The 23,275-nt window shown below is 36.4% G+C and overlaps 1 protein-coding gene and 1 non-coding gene across 2 annotated transcripts in view; one reads left to right on the forward strand and one right to left on the reverse strand.

Annotated features, from left to right (window-relative positions):
- LOC148957322 (multiple epidermal growth factor-like domains protein 8) overlaps positions 1-23,275 on the forward strand; it is a 30,502-nt gene that overhangs the window by 5,022 nt on the left and 2,205 nt on the right. Inside the window, exons 5-29 of the mRNA XM_089115603.1 lie at positions 28-116; positions 634-847; positions 1,479-1,668; positions 2,184-2,332; positions 2,997-3,302; positions 3,849-4,411; positions 4,928-5,116; positions 6,100-6,336; positions 7,060-7,403; positions 7,608-7,838; positions 8,592-8,743; positions 9,618-9,828; positions 10,274-10,835; positions 11,199-11,504; positions 12,187-12,282; positions 12,446-12,620; positions 15,625-15,788; positions 17,051-17,201; positions 17,466-18,200; positions 18,655-18,900; positions 19,874-20,057; positions 20,562-20,751; positions 21,457-21,618; positions 22,188-22,321; positions 23,105-23,207. Coding sequence (XP_088971729.1) covers positions 28-116; positions 634-847; positions 1,479-1,668; positions 2,184-2,332; positions 2,997-3,302; positions 3,849-4,411; positions 4,928-5,116; positions 6,100-6,336; positions 7,060-7,403; positions 7,608-7,838; positions 8,592-8,743; positions 9,618-9,828; positions 10,274-10,835; positions 11,199-11,504; positions 12,187-12,282; positions 12,446-12,620; positions 15,625-15,788; positions 17,051-17,201; positions 17,466-18,200; positions 18,655-18,900; positions 19,874-20,057; positions 20,562-20,751; positions 21,457-21,618; positions 22,188-22,321; positions 23,105-23,207 — 6,083 coding nt within the window. The remainder of the gene's footprint in view (positions 1-27; positions 117-633; positions 848-1,478; positions 1,669-2,183; positions 2,333-2,996; positions 3,303-3,848; positions 4,412-4,927; positions 5,117-6,099; positions 6,337-7,059; positions 7,404-7,607; positions 7,839-8,591; positions 8,744-9,617; positions 9,829-10,273; positions 10,836-11,198; positions 11,505-12,186; positions 12,283-12,445; positions 12,621-15,624; positions 15,789-17,050; positions 17,202-17,465; positions 18,201-18,654; positions 18,901-19,873; positions 20,058-20,561; positions 20,752-21,456; positions 21,619-22,187; positions 22,322-23,104; positions 23,208-23,275) is intronic.
- On the reverse strand, positions 13,681-13,753 carry Trnar-ucg (transfer RNA arginine (anticodon UCG)). Its single transcript has one exon. It is a non-coding gene; the product is annotated as a tRNA-Arg (tRNA).

Here is a 23,275-nt window from a genome sequence, read left to right on the forward strand (position 1 = left end):
TTTAAATTCTAATACTTTTATCCGTAGGTCGTTCCCTAAATGAGGTTTTCAACGATGTCCTTCTTTACAACATCTCATCAAATTCGTGGCTCAATTTTACATCGGCATCAGGGCCAGTAAGTCTACTAATTAGATGATAAATGTTACTTTAGGCGTTAGATGTTACATTGTTCCTTTAGGCCTACGTTCATTCAATGCCACAATGTTCGCTGGTTTCAGCTTAGCTGTGACCCAACCTGGCACGAACAACCAACAGGAAATTTGCGGTACTTGTTTGTTTCTTGCTATATGTGAGCGTGGATATTCAGGGCATAAACTGCATGTGATTTCAAGTGATGCATTGGATCCAAATCATTTCGCCCTTTGTTTACACTAGCATGGCTGGTTTATTTTACTTTTGGCCTATGGATTTTACGCCCATGTCAACAAACAGAAAATATCAACATCTGATTCATTACTGCTAAGAGTGAGAGCTCAGAGAACCCAATAAGTTGTCAAGGTACTTTTAAGGACTACAAGACCCCTAGGCACCTCTTCTGCCATCCCAGTGGCTGAACAACCCCTTGTGTCGTGATCAATATTATTCTGTGTTCATGGCCTTCCAATTTAAAGTTTAAACTCTGTCTTTTCAAGGTGGAGAGATTCCTTCACGCGGGAGATGTTTACAAGAATAAACTCGTTATTTTTGGCGGAGAAATGGCAAATGGTTCGTTGCTGAATGATTTATGGGTGTTTGACCCCGTCTCGAAGTTTTGGAGTCAACCAGCTGGACATGAAATTAACAAACCAAACAAGGTCGCAGGACATACCGCAAATATTGTTGGTGACAAGCTTTATATATTTGGTGGTAAGGCATTATACCCGCATTTAGTTGTTTTCGGCTTGTGTTCTGTAAACACAAACAATTTTGCAGTCAAATTCGATAATTATGCTTACAGTGAGAAAGCCTACCATTTATTTTATCTGCAGCAAAATAAATTCTCTTAATCCTTGTTCTCGACTAGCCTCTTTCTTTTCCCTTTTCTCTCAGATTGATATCTGCAACTAATTTGAGGCTGAAGAAAAGAAACTAAGTTTATGCAAATTGTATGCAAATAATGAAATAAATCATAAAATAAGAAACTGAATTCATGCTAAAAATGTCTTAAAGTAATAACATTTTGTTTAAAAGGGTATCGAAGTATAAAAGCATCAACAAACCCATGCATGTATTAAATGAATAAAAAACCAATCTACCTTCGTATATCCAGGAATTTGAAGCAAAGCGTAGGCGCTCAAATGACTGACAAACAACGAGTTAATTGTTGATTTTTGCGGACTGCTACACAGCAAAGATTAATGGATCCTCGGGTGCGGAACACAGAACCAAACAGATTATTTAGTAAGAAATAAAAAAGGATAAAATTGTATCATTATCTCAAAATTTCAACTTATTCATTACGGTTGCATGTTTTTATAATCTATTTCTCTATGTTTAGGCCGTACTGAGCATGGTGCCTTTTCAACCAATATTTGGAAGTTTGATTTAAAGACACCGTCTGGCTGGCAAAAGATGCACATTCGTGGAGGGAAACCTTCTTTATACCGATTTTATGGTCATTCGTCTGTTTATTGCAAAGAGACGAATTCTCTGCTTATTTATGGTGGGGAAGTTGCTTCTTCGATTGGGTAAGAAGTATTATATCTAAAGAATTTCAATTTTTAGCATTCAGACAGGCTTTATAACCAGAGGGCGGCATTAGGCAAAATCTCCCTTTTTTCATGAAAAGTGCCAAATGTGCCGTGCAAGGAACAGTTTCACCTTTTTCAATTTTGAAAGGATATTTCTACTTTTCAAGACGCATTTTGTACAGTACTGCTTTATTATGATATCACAGGTGATAATTTATGGTGAAATATCAATTATAGATTAAAAGGCCCAGATTCAGAAAATAGACTTGGTTTATAAATATTTTGCTTCCAAAGCATGGTCAAGGCACCAACAGTTTTGCCTTGGTCAAGGCACCACAAATGTGCTTTTGTTTTGCTTTATGACATCATACCCAAAGAAGACTGTCAGCTTCTTTATCTGATTACGCACAAAATTTTATATTTGGAGTTCTTGTGTCTTGTTCTGTAACAAATCTCTTTAGGTATTCGTTTCAGATCATCTATTTGCTAACCCAAAATGGCTTTCATTTTAGGCGAAATTCAGTGAAGCAAAATCGGATAGTATCGTTCAATTTAGTGCATCACCTGTGGACAGATATAGTTCCTGATGAAAGAAGCTCCACTTCTCTTCCTACTGCATTTCATTCTGCAGTTGTGGCTGGAGATTATATGGTAGTATATGGTAAGTTAATACTGTGTTTGATACTATATTTAGGTCATTTAGTTCCAAACTTTACTGTGAAACAGCAACATAGCCGAATTAATGTTTAACCACAGAAATAGGGCTTAAAAGGCATACAGGCATACGATCATACCTATTGTTGAAACTATCGTACGTGAAAATATAGTAGCAAGAACGACTTCGCATGGTAAAACCACCAAGGAAAGAAAACAGCAATACAAGTCACAAGGTATTAATTTGAAATTAAAAGTTTTCGCATCTGATACTTGTCAACACATCCGCACGCCCGCACGTCCGCAGTTTTTCGGCACGTGTACGACATCGTATCTCCTCCGAAAATAATTTGTTGAGCCCAGCGAAAGAGAAAGATGCGCACTCATGGGAAAATATAGGGAATGTTGTCTCAAGGGATGGTCTTTGAGCTCGAGAGATCGCTAGTAGCCCTGTTTCGATATCATTGTTTTATCAATAACTGCGTGCTAAACCTCAATTTAGTGTTCGTCAGTAGTTCAATTACAAACATTGGGCATACGTTCAAAGGTTGCCTTCGAATATAACGAAGTGACGTAATAGTCCGGCACTGTCTTCTAAATTTACTCTACAATTTTCTGTCTCTGAAGCTATCTCCACTTGATCCTTGTGCAATTTCTTTGCCTTTTTGTAGGTGGAATCGTGCAGACCAGATCAAAGATGTGCTTTTCAAACGATATTCAGTTCTATAACATTAAATGTAATCGATGGGTACCTGCGTCAACATTGGGAGCCAGTTCAAAGACGGGAAGCATTCAAATCGGCCGAATATCCCACACCGCTGTACTACGTAACGACCAAACAATGGTGGTCGTCGGTGGGTTCAATGGTGTGATGTTTGGAGATGTACATGCTTATCGCTTGCCAAAAGCAGTTATTTTCAAAAATTCTTCTGGATTTATAGTTAACGGCAAGCAATGCCAGAGTCATACAGAGAAGGGTAAGTTTAGTTTTCAAAATGAGGATTTTGCTTACTGAGAAGCACAAAATACAGAGCAATACTTTTTATCCCACCTCCAGTCAAAATAAAATTGACACTTTATTCTAATTTGTACTAATGGGCCAGTTCTAAACATGTCGGCATTGTGAATACTGCCCTTCAGCCATTTTTGTTTAGAAGTAAAGATTTTTGACTTTGCGTAAAGTTTCCCTATTTGCACAAATAAATGTATTTTTTACGCATTTTAAAATGAGTCCTATTTGATCGTCAAGAAAGTCAACACATGTTGAAGATTTTGCTTTATTCTTGTTTCAAGTTCATATGCCATTATGATGATATGCATTTAAAGAGATTGTGCCAGCTTTTGAAAGTACCTGGCATATATATGCCTAAATCAAGTAACAAATGTGGTTGTAACAGACCTCTTGTTGGTTACAGTGCCATTGGCATTGATGACGTCGAAATCTGTATTAACATTCCTATTATTTTTACAGCTGAAGATATTTTCTAACATGATTTAAATCATTTTGAAAACTTTTTTTGTAGCTTCTTGTTACACAGACCCCGCCTGCGGATGGTGTTTTGAACCTCTTACCTGCTTGTCACTTCAAGACTCAAGTAAGTGTAGTGGGCGTTTTGATAAGAGTTCTTGCACAAGCCACTGCGCAGCATACACATCGTGTGATTCCTGCTTACTCTTTGGAAATACATCTGTTGAAGGCTGCACATGGTGTGTTCAGAGTAGAAAATGTTATTCTGCATCGATCAAGGACAGTTGCTCTTTATCTGGATGGTGGGGATCCGATGGTCAAGTTATTACGGATCTGGAGCAGTGTTTCATCGATAACCAGCCTCCTGGTATAACTTACACTCGCTACAGTGATCCATTCAATTCTGAAATGCCAGACAGTGTTACTATATTAGATAATACAAAGATTAATGAGCCATCTCAACTGAAATATAACGAGAAGAGTTTCATAACTGGCTTTGTTTATCCTTACTTATTTGAAGCTGATCCATCTGCAAGTAAACCAAGGAAAGTTATAGTATCCGGTATATACCTATCAGCAAGACTTTTTGTATCAAAAGATCAGTCTCCATTGCACAAGGTGAGCTTTCTTGGTTCTTTGTAGTTCACAAAAATTTTCTCTGATTTCGTTTCCAGAAGGTTTCGTTGTGCAGCTCGAAACAGTTGCAGAGAAATTATGTGCCAGCTCTGATATTCGAGCTGATCGGCTAAATTTTATGAACAGGAGTTCCACCCCTTCCCTTACTTGGAAAGCATACGCATCGAAGTAAATATTTATTATCGATGATGTATGACTGCAAAACAATGGGTAATGACCATGCGCTAGAAGAATTTCCCTCTCCAATTAATCCTTAGCGGTACAGCGGTGGCTGTCATCTTGGTATGTGACCAGAGACGAGTGAGAAATACCCAAATGTCTAGTTTACAGAAGACTTTAAGCGTAATGTTTCAGCCTCTGTTTGATTATTTCGGAAAAGGTGGGTGGAGATCGGGGGATCGATTGAAAGAGTATTTTCTACATTCTTAACTCTCTTATGTCTGCTTACTTTAAATCATTGTGAAATTGTGTTTAAAATTTTGACCTCTGTGTTTTTAGGAAGAGGTTGCTTTCTTTTCGATTCGTACGTCACAGACCATCGTCACTGCAAAGTCTAAAACTTTAACTAGACTTTTCCCATCGCCTGCTCTTTCTGCGTATTACTACTTACAATGTGGAATGAATTCTACAAAATTATCTTTCAATCGAAAAATGGAATTGTTCTGGAATGTGACAAGTATAGACGTGGTTTGTACAATTTTTTTTGTGGAAGTATAAAAACCAGTAACATCCTGAATATTTTACCATAGGTTGCTGTCTTTCATAGAACAATATTGAAACCACAATAGAGCTTTTCCCTAAAAGAATTGTGTCGTATTGTTGATACTGTTGCATAGCATTTTATAGTTTTATTTTAATTGCTTCCCAGACTCTAATAATCTTTGTTCCTTTAAATCTTAAATTTACAAACTTGATTTCGCCTCCCTATCTTCTTAGCCTCTCCCGCCCTTTATTAGGGCTTTGCTGTAGGCTTCCAAGAATCTCGCTAACATAACCCGTTAATAAAAAGAACATTTCAAGAAATTCTTGAACAATGTTGTGTTTAATCTGAAACTAGCAAAGTTTCAAGTAATTTTAGCTTAAAAGAGAGATTTTCACTTTCAATTTAAATCAATGAAGTGTCGAGGGGAAGTTTTTGGTTACCCTTGCGATCATTTACCTACAGGAACTGAATTTTTGTTGATGATTGTGTTTCTTTGAATTTGAAAATAGCTCTTAGCATTATTCCTGTGCTATGATGATTATACTTTTGGTTATGTAACAACAAAAATTATTTGTTAAGGTAACCTAAAAGTACCATTCTTTTACATGGTTTTCTGCTATATGACAGAAACTTTAATAATAATGGTGACTAAAGTGTCTAACGAGAGCGTGTTCAGCGTGAATATGGCCATGATGCAACCCGTGAAAGTTACCCTCATTTCGACTAGATTGACAAATTACTAAGCGAAAGGTTAAATGCTAATGTTTGGACCCAATTTTGTCTTTGCTAAGCAAATGGCTCAAAGATTAACAATGTAAGAAACAGTCGCTAGCGTGCCTCAACAAGATGCCTTGCAATTGATCTGTTATTGTAGTCAAGATACAAAACAACTCTTTTAGACTCATTTTCTTATGAGTCTCCTTATGTTGATGATGTATAGACTTTCATTGTTTGCTTTGTCTTTTAGCATATACCTTCAAAATACTTGCGCCCGTTTTTTTCTGAAAACTGTGTTGGCTACACCACGTGCATGGCATGCATTACTGATGCCGCATGTGGTTGGTGCACGGTACAATCTTCTTGCATTCGAAAATCCAGTTGGTCCACGTGCAAAGACAGCTATTCGAACCTAACACACCTTGTTACCAACCAGGCGTTGTGTCCTGTTTGCTCTGATCTTTATGATTGCATTGACTGCTTGGAGGTAAACCCTATCTGTATTTATTTAGCATCCAAAATTTGATTGGCTGGTATTTTTCCAGTCTTTTTCATTTTTAAAATAAGATTTATGCATTTATTTATGCATATATGATGTAGTGTTTCTAGACTGGAATCATTGAGAAATACTCAATATGAAAACTAAAGGGTAAGTAATTATGCAATTCCGACCAATAAAATATTTGGCATGTTAGATATTTACCGTTGCAAATTTTATCTCAATACCTTCATTGAATTTGTGGGCCTATCGTGCATGGGATAGGACCCTGCAGATTGTAAAGCTCCCTAGTTGCCTGGTTGCCTACACCAGTTATCTTTGCAAATCAACAATGCTCTGCCGCACCAATGAAAGGCTCGTTAGAGTTATTGGAGCTTGCGTCTTTGTTCGTTGAGTTTTCAACATATCTTTAATGGCAGAAGCTTAAAGAATTGGGCAAATTCTGATTCGTATTTTATTTCGATACTCACGTTGCTAGTAATTTTTTTTATATTGTAGAAGCCCAGCTTTTAATTCTTTGAATTTTTTGCCTTAGCACTTGTTCTTTTGTTCTATTTTGTAATATTTTTTCATTTTTAGATTTGTGTCATGTAATTTAGTGATTTCCTAATGATAGTGAAGTTTTTTATTTTAGTTTGAGTCAAATCAAAGATATTCCAATAAGCTATCCGTAATTATTTTTCTTGCTCTGTAAGTTATGTTGTTCCATAGAATCGGCACTGTTCATGGTCTGGTACCGATAAAAGCTGTTTAAGAAAAGGTCTTGGATCTCGTGAAATAACAACACCATCAGATTGTCCAAGCCCGTGCCACAGTCGGTTGTCCTGCTCGAGCTGTTTGGTGGATGATACCTGTAGATGGTGTCATCAAAAGCAGGAGTGCTTTCCACCTTCTTATCACATGCCAAGATATCCGCTAGGACAGTGCCATGTATATAGCATAAATCTGGGGAGCAACCAGTGTTACAACTGCTCAACCTTTACAAATTGTGCCTCATGCTTGGCTCATCATCGTTGTGGATGGTGCTCAACCACGAACAACCCATTAACTGGAAGGTGCATTGAATTTTAATCTTCTTTAGTCTAAATTAATGACTATGGCCTTAGCTTGGAAATTTAGTTTGATATATTGCAAATAAAGGGTTTTGAATTGTGGAATCCGGTAGGTTTTTTCTGCTAGGACTTGCATAGTGCACGGCACGCCGAGCGTTTGACACCTCATATTCTACTGCTATATTTTGTATCCTTCTATTCCACTAGCTGTCATCAAGGTGACTTTTCTGGTCCAGAGGACAACGGGAATTGCTCTGTATTGTTGCCAGTAAACGAGACAGTTAGCTGGGCGTACGATCGTTGTCCTGATGCCGATGAATGTCGACTGAAACTCGATGACTGCCATGTAAATGCTACTTGTTTTAACACCGATGGTAGTTATAACTGCCAATGCAATCGTGGCTTTACGGGAAATGGGAAAACTACCTGCAATAAGACGTGAGTAGCCACTTAAACATTGTCAGCACGTAAAGATTTTAAGAGAAGTCTAACTAAGATCGTGTACAGGGGGTGTTGAGACTTTGCATTTTCCCTCATATTCAATGTTGATGTCCCTGCTTTTGAAACACGTGCTTCATCTTTGAATTTGGGAAAGAAGGCAAATATCGGCTATTCCGGTATGCGACTGAGCTTTTTTCAAAGTTGCATCCAGGATTGTTATTGTTGTTGGCAGTTCAAATCTCTTGGATATATATTTACTTTTCTAATAGATGCAAAGTAAGTCGTTGGAGCTTCTTGAATAGTTTTTTATTGTAAAATTTGCATATCAAATATCAAATATCAATTCATTGCCGTTGCTATCCCATAAACCATCGAACACTTTGTCAAAGCTAGAAATTGAGGTTCAAGTAATACTGGACAGCAAAGATGGCTCAAAATACTATTATCAGTGAAATGATACTTTGAACCAAATGTAAGATACAGTCAGACCACAATGTTATTATCTCTAAGGTTGTTTTTTTCAAATAAGGTTATATGCATAAAGGTTCATCGAAAGGTGGAAAAAATTGGATTTCTTGTTAGTATTGTTTTACTGTTCATGACATCATCGTGTCAAAATCCCTACATTATCCACGCTTTCGCCCTAAAAGTTGCTTTTTGATTTGATATCTGACATTTACAAGTAGCTGTCAGAAATTTTTTTTGTATTTTACATCACCCATTTTAGAGCACAGGGGTGTTTCTTTGTAGTTGCTACCATAAGTGCCAACATGGCTATTGTGGATCAGATTATGAATGTAAATGTGATCTTGGTTGGAAAGGTGTCAACTGCTCCACCGATTGCTTATGTAATGGACACAGTACCTGCAAAACTGGTATTGGAATTTGTGACAAGTGCTACAGTAAGTCTTGCAATCACTATCACTAACTGCGCTATATTGACCATAGGTCCTCTCCAAAGAGGAACCCAAAGATCAACTACATGATAACTTTTGTAGCCTTTGGATCTCACAAGGTCTCGGCCTCGGTGCTTCAACTCTTTTTCTGACAAGCTGAGATACGAAGCTCTGAATTGGGCATCAAAATATCTTTATTACATTGAATTGCCCATAAGAGGTCAGAGAAATGATCCTTGGTTCCCTGGGACATGTACATAATACCAGATACCCTTCCTTGTACACAACTTTGGAATGCTCTATCTTCTTCCTGCTCCCCTGACTCCTATAACCTGAAATTATTCAAAACTAAAACTAGTAAACTTGATTTTTCCTTCCTCTCTTCACTTTAGGCTCCAAAGCCTTTTACTGACATGACCAAATAAAGGCAAATAGTTCTCCATTAATGTTCACTCTATCAAGAGCCAATATATTTCAAATATTTTTCTTATTGTTAGAATCTTTCTCATACTGAAGTCCTTAACTTAATGTATGATCATATAAACATTTGTTGGTATTTTGCTGAATGCATGTATTGTCTTGACTATTTAAAAGATTTGATTAGCTATAGGCCTTTTTGAAATTGCAAGCTTGTTATAGTTTATGTCGAACTTGCTTATGAACGTATATACACCTTTGATTCATATTTTAATTAGAGATAGCTAAAGCCAATACTCAATTTGGCAACTGAGGCATTTCTTACGTAGCTTTTGTTGGCCTAATGCATGTTTTTTTGTAGATTTCGATGATGCAGCTGTTGATGTAGTTATAAGGAAATTTTGACACCAAAATTTAAATTTTTGCTATTGAAATGTTAAGTTGTTTTTTAATCCTCGTGTAGATTATACAACTGGAAGCCATTGTGATGAATGCGTTAACGGTTCCTATGGATTTCCGAAAAATACTTCTGGTTGTCTGCGTTGTACTTGTAATGATCATGGTGACTTGGATAAAGGCACATGCGATAAAGGAACTGGAAAATGCTTTTGCCGTGATCAAACTACTGGGGACATGTGCGAAAAATGTAGACCTGGTCTTTCAGGTGATTCAAGGTTCGTATCAGCTTTTTGGCCTATTATTATAGCTAAGCCATTTATATTGAGCATTCATAACTCAAGATTTATGTAATCGGCAGTATCCAGTACTTAACGCAGAGTCCAGGCAAGTGTTCATCCTTTCTATAGGGAATTTCTTTAAGCTTCTGAAGCCTTATCAAGAACACAAAGAAAAGGTGGGGTTTTGACCTGGTGTTTAAATTTATTTTGTTTCCAATTGTCCTCTAAAATTTTACTACTATGTTTTCTATACCATGTGTTCAAATTTGAGCAGCTTCCTGCAAATATGTAGTGACTGCATTGAAGAAAGTGACAAGTCTCGGAAAATTCAATCTTCTCTCTCGAAATTTTATCATTGACGTTCTTTTTACCAAAGTCTATGCGGGTTTTTTTTCTTACATACATAGTCACATTCTTAATGTAATAATTTCTTTATTGGTAGAAATGGAGGAATTTGTTACCACGGTTGCTCGTCGCTAACATTCATCAAGAACGAATTATTTGGGACTTTGGCTTCTGGAGAGTCTGGGTCAAATTGCCTCTGGATGATTTCGGCTACGAACGCCTCTAAGCGTGATGTCATCTTTTCAAACTTGCCTTCACGCATGGATTCCACCATCACTCTTCAGATGAAGCATATGGATATGTCCTGCATTGATGCTCATTTATACGTGTATGATGGCATACCAGGGAAACCCAATGCATCATTAATCGCAGTTTTTTGTGGTTATGACGTTCAAATTGCAAAGCCCGTTGTGGCGCGGTCTGGTGTTATGACAATTAAATATGAAGGGGTGCCTGCTGCTTCGGCAAAGGTCAAGTTCTACGCTTCGTTCAATGTACATACTTGTGAAAGCAGTTGCACTGGAAATCGTGAGTGCATCCGATCTCACCATAGTAACCTCAGATGCCTTTGCAAATCAGGATGGACTGGTGCCGACTGCCAGATTCAAGTCTGCCCTGAAAATTGCAACAACGCAACAAGTCAGGGATATTGCGATTATGTAAGTTTTTTTGTTTGAAACCTTGTATTTCCTGTCTGGTTTTTCTTGCCACAAGCATTGCTCCAAAACATGTTGTGCAAAGTCTTGGAAAGTATAATGCAATGCAACAGCTTTCTGTTTTTTGAATAACTTTCCCTTTGGGGTGTTTCCCTGGGCATTCTCCGGGTCCTCATTACTGATGCCAAGCTCAGTTTCATGTCTTTCAAGAATTATTGCCCTCAAAATACGCGAGTGATACTGTCTTGAGATGCTCATGAGTAAGTTATGATCCTACAGGTCCTTCGTTAAATCTTCAAATATAAGGCTGTGTCTGGAAATTGTCCTGTTTGAATATTTTTTATTGTGAAACCTCCTTATTTGCAGGCGACTGGACAATGTGTTTGCATTCCCGGCTTCGCAGGTACCAGTTGCAGTCAGCTCCGCAATGACACTTCCTTCCTCTTAGAAGACATGACATGTCAAAACAATGTTCTCCCATCACGCTTTGGCCATACAATGTTGGTAGACCAAGAGTACCAAAGTAGAGTGCTCATATACGGTGGTCGTAGCCTTGATTTCGATTTCGACCCCAGCATCTGGACATTTGATCTTGTTAAAAAGTCATGCGCCAAACTCCAATTAACAAATCAGCCTGTCGGGAGGTATTATCATTGCGGAGTGATTTACAAGGTGACTTTTTCTTGCACTTTTACGTATAACATTAAACATAAATGTTTCATGAATAATTTTGTAAATTTTTGTATATCATTATACAAAGTTATTATGAGAATATCAAATAGCGTCAGATGCAAGCTTTTTCTTTCTGTAAACCTTAGTGGTATGCAGTAGAAACTTCTTGTAAAAGATGACTTCCTGAATAAGTGCTAGAAACTCCTTGTTGATGAAAGCATGCAGAACTGAACTCATCATTAACATTTAACTGCATTTAAGTTGATGGATTAGGGTTTCTATTAAACGAAGCGGGAGAAAACCAACTTGTTGTTTTATCAGGCAAAGGGAATTGTAATTGGTAATGAAGAGCCTGGCAATTGTTTCAGGGGATGTAGATACTCCTATTAACGAAGTTATGCTCACAAACAAACCTCTTTTCTCGAGTGTCTTTTTTTACATGTTAATACAAACACGCACAATTATATGTTAAGACGAACACGCGTTATATGTTATCCTGGCATTGGATCAAATTTGTTTACGAAATTGTCACTCGAAAATTAGATTAAATTAGATTTTTCCCGGTTATAGCATTAGGATTTTTATGTATTTCTGGAGGACAACGTGCTAAATTATGGGTTTTTGTCCTTTTAGCTAAAGTTTATTATTGCTCTCTAAATTATTATCCCGTATTTCTTTGTAGGGCAAAATGATAATTTATGGCGGGAAAACCACGTACAATGTGTCAAATGAGATGCTGACATACGACATCAAAGGAGGAGTATGGAAATCCGAAATGGTTTGCTCATACTTAATGATAAATATTTGAAAAAGTCAACGCAGCCTCGAAAATGACGTTGACAGCTCTATTCCTCCTTTTCTCATTAACCTGCTTTATTATTATGAAATTTCAGTAAACTTTCAGTGAATCTGTATTTTGAGTAACTACTGTCTCTTTCCAGAAAACTGCAGCTCTTCCTGATGTTTATGGTCACACCTGTACGTTGGTTAGAGATGTATTGTATATCATAGGTGGCTACCTGGGGAGCCCATTGGGGATACATGAATCAGTTCTTGCAGTTCACCTCACAACCTGGACCTGGGAAGAGGTGAAAATTAAGAAATTTCCCATGAAAGGTATTCAAATTATTCTCTTTGCGATAGAAAATCTGAGCTTTCCTTTAATCCTCATTTAACGTGTATGATGCTCTTTCAAAATGGTTCCATTGAATATTGCAACCCAAATTTCATATATTTGTCTAAAGCAAAGTTCAAATTTCAGTTTTAGTTGTTATATCTTAACATTCCTCTACATACAATATGTTACTACTCTACATTACAGCTAATTATTACATAAAATGTTAGCACATTACATAAAAATACTTAATAAAAATGAATTACGATTACGTAAGATGTCGTTTGCAGGGGAATTTCTTTAGGAGGAGCTTTTACCACTTTCATTTGCAGGAGATAAAAAAAGTTTGATATGAAAATCATGTGTAAGGCCCCAAGCTATCATATCATACTAGATAAAATAAAAAAAATAATGAATTGTACAGTTGAACGAGTATCACGAACAGTCTCTGTTGAAAACAATTTGGAAGGGAAAACATTCTTCAAATTAACAGAGAAAAATAATTATAGTCAGCAGATACTTATAGACACAAACATTGGGATTGCATTACGAAAATGACTGACTGCAGATCCATCTATTTATTGGCCTAAAATCAAGCAGATGAAAACTATTCAAGGCTCTACTCAAATGAAGGAAATGTTTCTATTATAGCTACCTGCATATTTCGAAATTTGTACAAAAAAACCTAGATTTAAGATTGTTTTCTTGGCAGAATCACGTTGATAAACAAATAGCTTATCATAATTATATCAATATAGATTTGAATTCGTATAGCCGTGCAAAGCAAACATTCTTATATGTTAATACACTCTTTTTGAATAAGAATACTATAAGTTTTTCCAGCATCGATATTCTTAAGAAATTTTCGTTTTGATGAGCCTGGATTGGATATATTTGTTATTAACATTTTAAATCAGGCAACTGCTAAAAAATGAGGTGAGTAACATTCTCAAAAGCCTGAATATTAAAAAAATGTTCTTGTAAACGGAGTGTAAAGTTATTGGTAATGTTAATTGAGTGCAAAAGTAACAAATAAAATTTTTGGGAATCCAGAGAAAAGATCGACCACGAAGGGACTCGAACCCTCAATCTTCTGATCCGAAGTCAGACGCCTTATCCATTAGGCCACGCGGCCGATGAATAATCTACTCGACATGCATAGAATATACCATCCGCAGATGTTCGTATATTGTAAGGAAGGTGGGAAAGGGAATTCTGATGCTCTCGATTAGTTTTTATTCAATCGATAATCAAACAGCCTTTGGCAATAATTTTTCATAATATTCATAAATGATGCTTATTTTTAAGTAATATAAAGTGAGTCATTAGGACCATCGCATTTTATTAATGATTTACCGACTGTTTTGAAACACTTAAAATATTTTCTTTTTGCTGACGACACAAACATTTCTAAATCCTTTGAGAAGCTTTCTAACAAAGTTAATAAACAGCTTGATGGCCTGATGCGAAAAAACTCTCTCTAAATATAAATAAAACCAACGGATTTTCAAATCAAAATAGGCAATAAACCTGTATCTAGGGCAAAAGATATAAAAGGGGCATTTTCCTGGAACCATCATCTCATTGAAATTTCTAAAAATCTAGCTCGGAAATGTGACCTTAGCTTCAAAACCTGACATCTACTTCCAACAAAACAACAGCTGATCTCTTTTTATGGTGTCGAATGCACTACTCATGTCAATCCCTGTTATGTAGATATTTTCTTGATATACTTGAACTCTAGCTTTGAGCCATTGATGTGCCCAAACTATGTTGGAGGTACTACGATATTGTCTATATGCGCTTTGTGATTCAGATGGAAATTTCTCTACTTTTAGCTTTGCTCTTTCTAGTACAATGTTTGACAACATTTTTCTACATCGGTAGCAATATAACTGGTCTCAAATTCTTGACAGGAACTTTAACTTTTCCTGGTTTTGGTAGGAAGAATAAAATTCCAACTCCTGTCTCGATATCATTGTGCTTTTCGAAAGTTTCGTTTACAATGATTGGAAGAATGTCGTGAAGCGCACAAAGACCATATTTTATCAAATGACTGTTGCGTTTCACTATTCGCTTCCTTATTTTAATGTTGTGACCATCATGCCTGCTTTATTTTCATAACTGAATAGGGAGACTCTCTCCTCGTTTGTTTCATCTATCGGGAGCGTTCCTTTTTTAGAATTTCCCCACAACACAATTTTGCAGTGGCCAAAACGTGTATTCTATTAATTTGATAATATAGTAGCTATTAATGCTAAAATATATTATGGGCAAATTTATAATGAAATTGCAATGAAATGAAATTAAAATCTGTTGGAAAACCCTTCCAATTTACCAAGCTTTGAATGATGGTCTTGCTTCAGTCAAGATCTACTCTGCTTTCTTCACTCGTAGAGTTTTTATTCAAACTTTCACGTTGTAATAAGCCTATAGTTACTGCGATGACTGGGATGATTTTTATTTTGTGACCAGCATGTCGGTTGACGTTTCAGTTGATTTGAAATTTTATGACTGCCAAATCGTTTATAGTTTTGCTTATTTTTCTTTGTCGATTTGCATCAGCGGAATGTACCATTTTTTTTGCAAGTGAATGTGATGATCATGCATAAGCTGCATAGTTTACTCGTAGATATGAATCCCAAAACCCATTTCATCATATGACATGTATCTAAATATAACTAATAATGAAATTAGAACACTACATATGCAGATACTAGATTATAATAATACATACACAGTAAAATACAACATATACATGTACGGTAAATATTTAAGCCCGTTTCACATTGGACGTTATTGGAAAATACGTTATAATCTTCAAGTTTTTTACCCAATATATAAGCGATTGAGAAGATTGATATGGAGTCAAGATGGATAGTCATTTACACTATGATAAACCTAGCGTCAAATGCGAAATGGGTGAAAAAAGAAGTAGGCACATGAAACTGTATGAAAAGGAACATTTTCTTCATTTGTTGATTACCTAAATACATCTCTGTACAGGCATCTTTGCGCACAGTGCAGTTTACGATGCGACTACAAACCACATATTGGTCTTTGGTGGCGTTGCATTCTCTTTGACTGGTTCACGTGAATCAAACCGGCTTTGGGCACTTGACCTAATGAGAAATTCGTGGAATGAAATCCAGCCAACTAGAAATACGAAGGTATGAAATTCTATTGAGAAAAACCATGTTTCCCATGTAGATAGGTAGGTAAGTAGGTAGGTAGGTAGGTAGGTAGGTAGGTAGGTAGGTAGGTAGGTAGGTAGGTAGGTAGGTAGGTAGGTAGGTAGGTAGGTAGGTAGGTAGGTAGGTAGGTAGGTAGGTAGGTAGGTAGGTAGGTAGGTAGGTAGGTAGGAAGGAAGGTAGGTAGGTAGGTAGGTAGGTAGGTAGGTAGGTAGGTAGGTAGGTAGGTAGGTAGGTAGGTAGGTAGGTAGGTAGGTAGGTAGGTAGGTAGGTAGGTAGGTAGGTAGGTAGGTAGGTAGGTAGGTAGGTAGGTAGGCAGGTAGGTAGGTAGGTAGGTAGGTAGGTAGGTAGGTAGGTAGGTAGGTAGGTAGGTAGGTAGGTAGGTAGGTAGGTAGGTAGGTAGGTAGGTAGGTAGGTAGGTAGGTAGGTAGGTAGGTAGGTAGGTAGGTAGGTAGGTAGGAAGGAAGGGAGGTAATTGGGTCCCATTAGTTGTCAGAATATGCTTCAGAAAATTTACACGCAAGGTACATGTTTTCTTGATTTTACTTCAAATCGAGGTACTCCGAGTTTTACTCCGAATTTCACTCCAAATTTGTTTCAATATTTAACTTAAAATCTACGATTTTTTAATTTTGTATCTCCCAATTGATGAACAATTTACTCTCTTTTCATTTTCTTTTTCTTTCCTTTTCTGATCTTTTTCTCTGAAATAATAGGGTCATGTAATCAGTTCACAGTTTTATTCAAAATCAGGTTGGCGATTGAATTTGCAAGTCTAATAGCCCCCCTCCCCCCACATATACCATATGTTGATTCAGACCTAGTGGCCCTATCTTTCTTTCTACGTAATTTAAGACAGTTAATTTTTAGTAAATTTCAAGCCAAGCAAGGGATCACTTGAATCTCAAAAACTGCAACAAAATACAGTATCATTTCTTTCTGAAATCAAAATAAATTTACCCTTGTATTCTCCAGTATTTGAAGGTCTGTTTCTATCTTTTCCTATCAAATTGCATCCTCAGTTCGACTCATTAAGATTGCATCTTGCATCTGTCAATTTGCATCATCAAATTTGGTGCCGAAAGAAACAAGAGCTCTTACATTATGATGATTCATATACATTATGATTATACACAGATTTATCAAACTGGAATTGATATGCCCTTTTTTGCCAGCTCCACCATACTCAGCCAATGTAATCATGATTATAATAGTAGTTATGAATCAATCTTGCATTTTAGCCTGTCAGTTTGTATGGCCATTCTGCTTCTATCATCAACGACACGATGTACATACTTGGAGGCTACTCAGACGTTAATAATAAAGGCTTTAATGACGATTTACTTTTGTGGAATATTCGATGCAACCAGTGGCTTATGGTGTCTTTAAATGGTACGTGTCGTAAAATTATACTCCTTCAAGTTAGAAACTAAATTTAAGTGTTATTTTTAGTTATTTCCAACTCATTTACATTAATTAAAAAGTAATATTAAATTCGTTATTTTCTTTTTTTCATTTCATGCTTATATTTTTTATGTTTACTTAGATCATGTACATGTACAGCTAATGAGCAAATTTTCTCTAAACTACATAACGGAGAATAACTGATATGGGAAACTAATTCAGTTTTGCGTGAATCTCTATCTTGTGTTTTAGATTCTTTAGGTCTGCCAGCATCCCAGACTGTATATTTCCCATCAATAGCACAGTCACTGACAGCCATCAACGAAACTCTCTACTATTTTGGAGGCTTCAATGTTAAATCGCTGAACAAAATGGTTAAGATCACACTACCAAGTGATACTTGCAAAGTGTTCAAAATTGAAAGCGAGTGTCTTGGTTTTCTTGGATGCAGCTGGTGTGAATCGTCTGGCATTGGAGTCTGTTTTAAAACCGACACAACACCTCCATTGTCCTGCAATAATACAAATACTAAAAGTGGGGTTCCTTGCACAGAAGCATCTTTGAAGAATGTAAATTGCGCATCGTTTAAGACTTGTAGTGCATGTGTTTCGAAAATACCAGGGACGAGCGAGTCACACTGTACTTGGTGTGTTTTCCATGGCTGCCGAAACTCTAACGATAGTTGTACCAATACGCAGCTGAAGCACGTTGTTGACTGTTTTGACAGCACATGCGAAGCAGCATCTTGTGAAACCTGCAAAACTGAATCTCTATGTATGTGGACGCAATACTTCGTCTATGTAAGTGAGGTTCGTCGGAATTACACAGCTGATGCCCGCGCTTTATCTCCTTGGAACTGCTTTCGCACTGCTTTGGAAATATACAATGGCAAACTAACTTTTCCTGCTCATGACAAATCACCGCCAAGATCATGCCCTGCAAAGTGCTCGTCCTACAAAAATTGTGGTGCTTGTTTATCTTCAAAAGGTACTTCTCTTTGCATTAATTTTTAGCTTTCAATGTATTATCATCATCATCGCCATCGTACTTATCTTCCTTTTTTTTCTATACTAGAAAATCTTATTTCTCTTCTTTAGCATTTTTGTGAATGATGAAATGGCTGTTATATTCCTATGTTCGGAATACCTTTCCTGGGTTGTCATTGGTAATTGTTGTTAGTTTTCCATTCATCAATATTCCATTCATCAGTTTGTAAAGCAACATCGTTACTTGATGTTTTGAATCCACTTTTGTAATTTTTTGTCGCATTATCAAATTGTTACACGTTATGCTTTGTACATTAAGATTTGCGTTTGAATGAATCAAGCTTTTTCTAGCAATGTGTCAGATGAGGTATTATTTTGAAATGAACATCTACATGCCGAGTATTTTCCCCTGCTAAAAGCATAATATAAAAAAACATTCGTTTTGCTCATTTAAGGTGAAGAAGGAGGGTCCAAGTCCTGCTTTTGGAGTCAAAAGCTCAACCTCTGTTTCCCGCCAAGCATGAGGTACATTGCCTGTATGTCTGGAGACTGTGGTCTCATTTACAATGACACACGCAGTTGCCCAACTCCTTGTAGTCTCGTTGATTCCTGTGACGCTTGCCTCAAAAAGCCCACTTGTGGCTGGTGTGCAAATCCTGGAATATTAGGGCAAGGTGTCTGCAATGAAGGTGGTCTCAAAGGTATTGCCATGCTGTTTCAGTAATGCCTGCTGTTTATCACTATTGTTCTATCTGTGAAAACATTTATCGAAATTTAATATTTTCTCTGTATCATATGTTTAAAAGTTTACCCATAACTTTAAGTGTATTTTATACCTCTAGATGAAAACTTAAGTTTTTACCATTAATCTCAATCTAAGGACAAATAATAATCATCAAGAAGAGAAAATAATCAGTAGAAATAAGAAGTAAGTAGAAGAAGAAAATTTTTTGGCAGTAGAGAATCTCTAAGGTAGAAGTTTTCGATCGATGTTCTTGACGTTTTAAACTCTGAAGTGTGGCAGACGAAAAGCTTTATTATGCCGAAAAATGGTTGCTATTTTCAAAGCCATTTTTTAAATGGAGAAAACGTATCCAGTTTTCCATATTTTTTTTATTTGCCTATTCAAAACTGCATTGAAATGTGATTTTTCTGCGATCAGTTTTCATTGTATATTTCAAAATTTAAGTTATCGAGCCTTTTATGACGATTAAAACCCAGAACTTCTACCATTTTGATAAAGACATCGTTTTTTCGTTCTTTCTTACTTTTCCTTTTTATTATACGATTGTTTCAGTCTTATTCTTTACCCTAATCTGGCCCGTTACAAACTACCTATGTATTATAGAGGTCTGTAGTTGTAGATTAATGGAATTGAAAATAAAAAGTTTTCATTATTATTATTATTATTATTATTAAATTCTTTGAAGGTAGTTTTTGCATAGTTTTTGTAAATAAAACTAATTTAGACCAACTATTTACAATGAATAAACGAATAAAGTACTAAGAAGTTGTTAAAAAAGAAGATTTTACATGGAATAGAATGTTTTGATTTTTTACATTCTATTTCAACTTTGTGGCTTATCAAATTTTGCTTATAAAGTCATTTGTTCTTGAAAGGAAAAGTTCTCTTAGTTGCAAAGGAGGCTCATCCTCTAATGCTTTCGGTTCTAGGTTCTCGAACCGGAGTCTGCAGTTATGGTAACATCAATGCAACAAGTATTTGGGCACCAGTATTGTGTCCGCTTGAAAACGAGTGTATGAATAGGAGGCACAACTGTACCATAAACGAAGTCTGTGTCGATTTGGAATATGGCTTTCATTGCAAGTGCAAACCTGGTTATAAGAGAGACAATAGGTAAGACAACTGAAATCAAAATTATGTGTTGCATTATAACTAAAAGTCGTAAAGACGTTACAGTCCTGACAGACAGCGAGGTATGTAAACAGTGCGAAAATGCAGATTAACTTATATGCTTACAATGGGTGACTCAATGCCTAGTTTATCTGTGACAAACTGTACGAAAGTGTAACCTACACACATGCAGGTCATGACACTAATAAAACCTGGGATCAAAAAGCTTTTATGTTCTACATTTTCGAACTAAAAACTGTGCAATGCTTCATTTTTAGTTTGTAGGATGTAAAGTGTAACCTTCTACCATTAAGTTGATCATATTATAGATAGATCAGCTGGATGTATAAAGAATAAATTTTTCTCAAGAAAGTAAATTTCTCAAGGTTTAAGACCAATCACATTTTGCCACGAGACCTTATAAATAAATTCGTAAATATTTTTGATTTCTGCATTTTTGTTGATTTCTTCAGCTGGCCAACATATTTCCTGTATTTTCATCTCTAGATCACAGCATTGTCTACCTGTTTGCCTACAAGGATGCGATAAAGGGTCTTGTGTGCGCCCTGATGTTTGCGAGTGCCATTTCGGTTGGACCTCAAATAACTGCACAGTAGCATGCCAGTGTAACGGACACAGCAACTGCCCAAATGAGACTCATAATGATATTTGCATAAAATGCCATAATAATACTCAGGTAGATGATTTCTCTCCCAGTTATTAAGATTGTGCCTTGATCGCTATCTTAATTTACGTTATTGAAGCCGATTAAACTTAATGAATGCACTCTTAAGATTTCGTCCTAGCATACTAAGCTACCGATAAGTCTTCCCCCCTCCCCCTAGTTTTTTTCCGCACATAAGACTGAATTGTCTCTACGAACAAAAATGCTTTAGGATGATGGATAAGTTAATCTCAACCAGTTCTGTAGATGCGATATATTCGTGCTTTACCATCTGGATTTTGTTATAAGTTTGTCGTAATCCCTTTTGTGAGATGTTACATCATCCTTTTTGCTTGTAGGCAAATTTTGGAAACTTAAGTTAAGACCGGTGGACATTTATCAACTGCTTTTCGTCTGCATATCATACAAAAAATATTGTTAAAAACCCAAGTAGATTCTCGTATTCCTAAGGGACCTTCCATCACATACACGTTAAACACATTTTAGTGTTTGTTTTGTTGTTCAAGTGGAACACCCACAAAAATTGGACGTTTTCTTATGTTATTCGTCGTTATCTGCCTCAGTTAGTTGCTATCTGACGTTTCTACCCAGCTTAAGGTACGTTAGCAAAACTTTCAATTTTTTACATTTTTTGAGTCACCAAGGCCACTGTATGTATACTTTCTAGTTGAACTGATACGTCTTTAAATCAAGTTTCAACCATTTCTTTACATTTAGGGGCCCCATTGCAGCGAATGCAAAGCGGAGTACGTTGGCGACCCGACGAAAAATGTTCCATGCACGGCTTGTCTGACGCTCTGCAATGGTCGAACGTCGATTTGTGTTTCATCATCAAGGAAAGCCTCCTTTCCACCATCTGTTTTAGCGAATTCTACTCTGGTAGGGCTATTAAACCTTAAAAAGTATTTTACATATCTTTTGCTAACGATGTTAAGTTGATTTATTGAAAGGTCGTGGAAGTCTAGGTATTGTTTTTTAGTCTTCTAAGTTTTGTCAAAGTCGTAAGAAATGACCTAATGTGCGTTGTCTTATTTCTTAAGTTTAAATTTTTCCAAAATATTTTGAAACATGGGTTATAAACTGTCTTATGAGTTTTCAATGATGATGATGATGGTGATGATGGTGGTTGTGAAAGTCAAAAGAAATAATTAGATAATAATTTATGGAAGATATGAAGCATCTTCTGGATCAATTATGCATTTGTGTCTTTTAATTAGCAAAAACTTCGCTGCATTGTAAAGATGCTTTGAAGGTTGAAAAATTTTCCATAGTCTCCTGAGTTATTTCTCCTAAGCCAACTTTGTGGCTATGCTACCAATGAATAAGTGTCATAATTGTTATCAACTACTACCAACATAACACATGACACCCTCAAACCCTCGCTCTAACACTCACTAGCAAAATTCTCTATTACCATCAAAGTTCCTTAATTATAACCTTCTTTTTAGCTGCGTTCTATGATCAAGAAAGGGCCCACTGACCCTAATGATATCGTTTGTCTGGGCTGTGGGGGTCGCAGTGAAGGAAACCTTTGTGAAACATGCATTCAAGGTTTTTTCGAAAATGACAAAACATGCACAAAGTAAGTACTGAAGCTTTACTTAATTTGCTATATTTTTTCCTTCTTTTTTTAATTTTTCCATTCAGGGATATTAATTTCCTTACTTTCGATGTGAAGCCCTTAGCAATTTAACCATTAGTAACTAAAAGTGGAGAAGTGGCTTTGAATATTGCCAGTATATAATGTGTGCCCTCGTCCGTCAATATGTACGAGACGTACTTTACACCCAAATGTCTTTTGAGAAAGTCTGCTTAGTGGCAAATATTGCTCTTCTTGTGTCGATTTTGTGTCGAAATTTCACTCATGCTTTCCCATTTAAGATGTTCTCCTTCTTTATACCCAGCCTTTTCAAGTGTATAATTCTCCAAGGCTGTCTCTCATGAACTCTTGTATTTATATGGGCTAGGTAACCTCCCTCCGTTTTCAAGTCACTACAAATATCCACACTGGTGATATTGAGGAAATACTTAGAAGCGACACTTAAGGATTTTTGTAGAATTTTTGGGGGGAGGGAGTGGTGAAATGACATTTCCTGTATCGAAAATTATGGAGAAGTTTTGTCAAATGTCGTTGTATCTTCTATGAAATCTGTTTTTGTTCAAAATTACTTGTTCCATTGAGGCGTCTACCAATACTCTCTTATGAAGTTGATTCACTTCTTGTTCTTCATATGTTAATAACAATTTGTTATGTTTTTCTATAAGTTATAAGTTATGTTATGATTTCCTATGTTTTTTTATATCATTACCTATGATTGCTGTTAATTTATTTTGTCTGGCTAAATCTATACTCCACTCTCTTCAGATGCCAATGCAATGGACATGGCAGTACTTGTGACAAAAAAACTGGGTATGGTTGTACTTGTCAACACAACACAAAGTCTGAAGAGAAAAGCTGGTCAAAACAGGTGGGGCATTTTACTTTGACAATGCTATGCACAATAGCATATGAATTATCTGTCCAGAAACTAAGCGA

This window comes from Rhopilema esculentum, unplaced genomic scaffold (genome assembly GCF_057945365.1).
Source record: "Rhopilema esculentum isolate cy_ngs unplaced genomic scaffold, ASM5794536v1 HiC_scaffold_34, whole genome shotgun sequence".
NCBI classification, from domain to species: Eukaryota; Metazoa; Cnidaria; class Scyphozoa; order Rhizostomeae; family Rhizostomatidae; genus Rhopilema; species Rhopilema esculentum.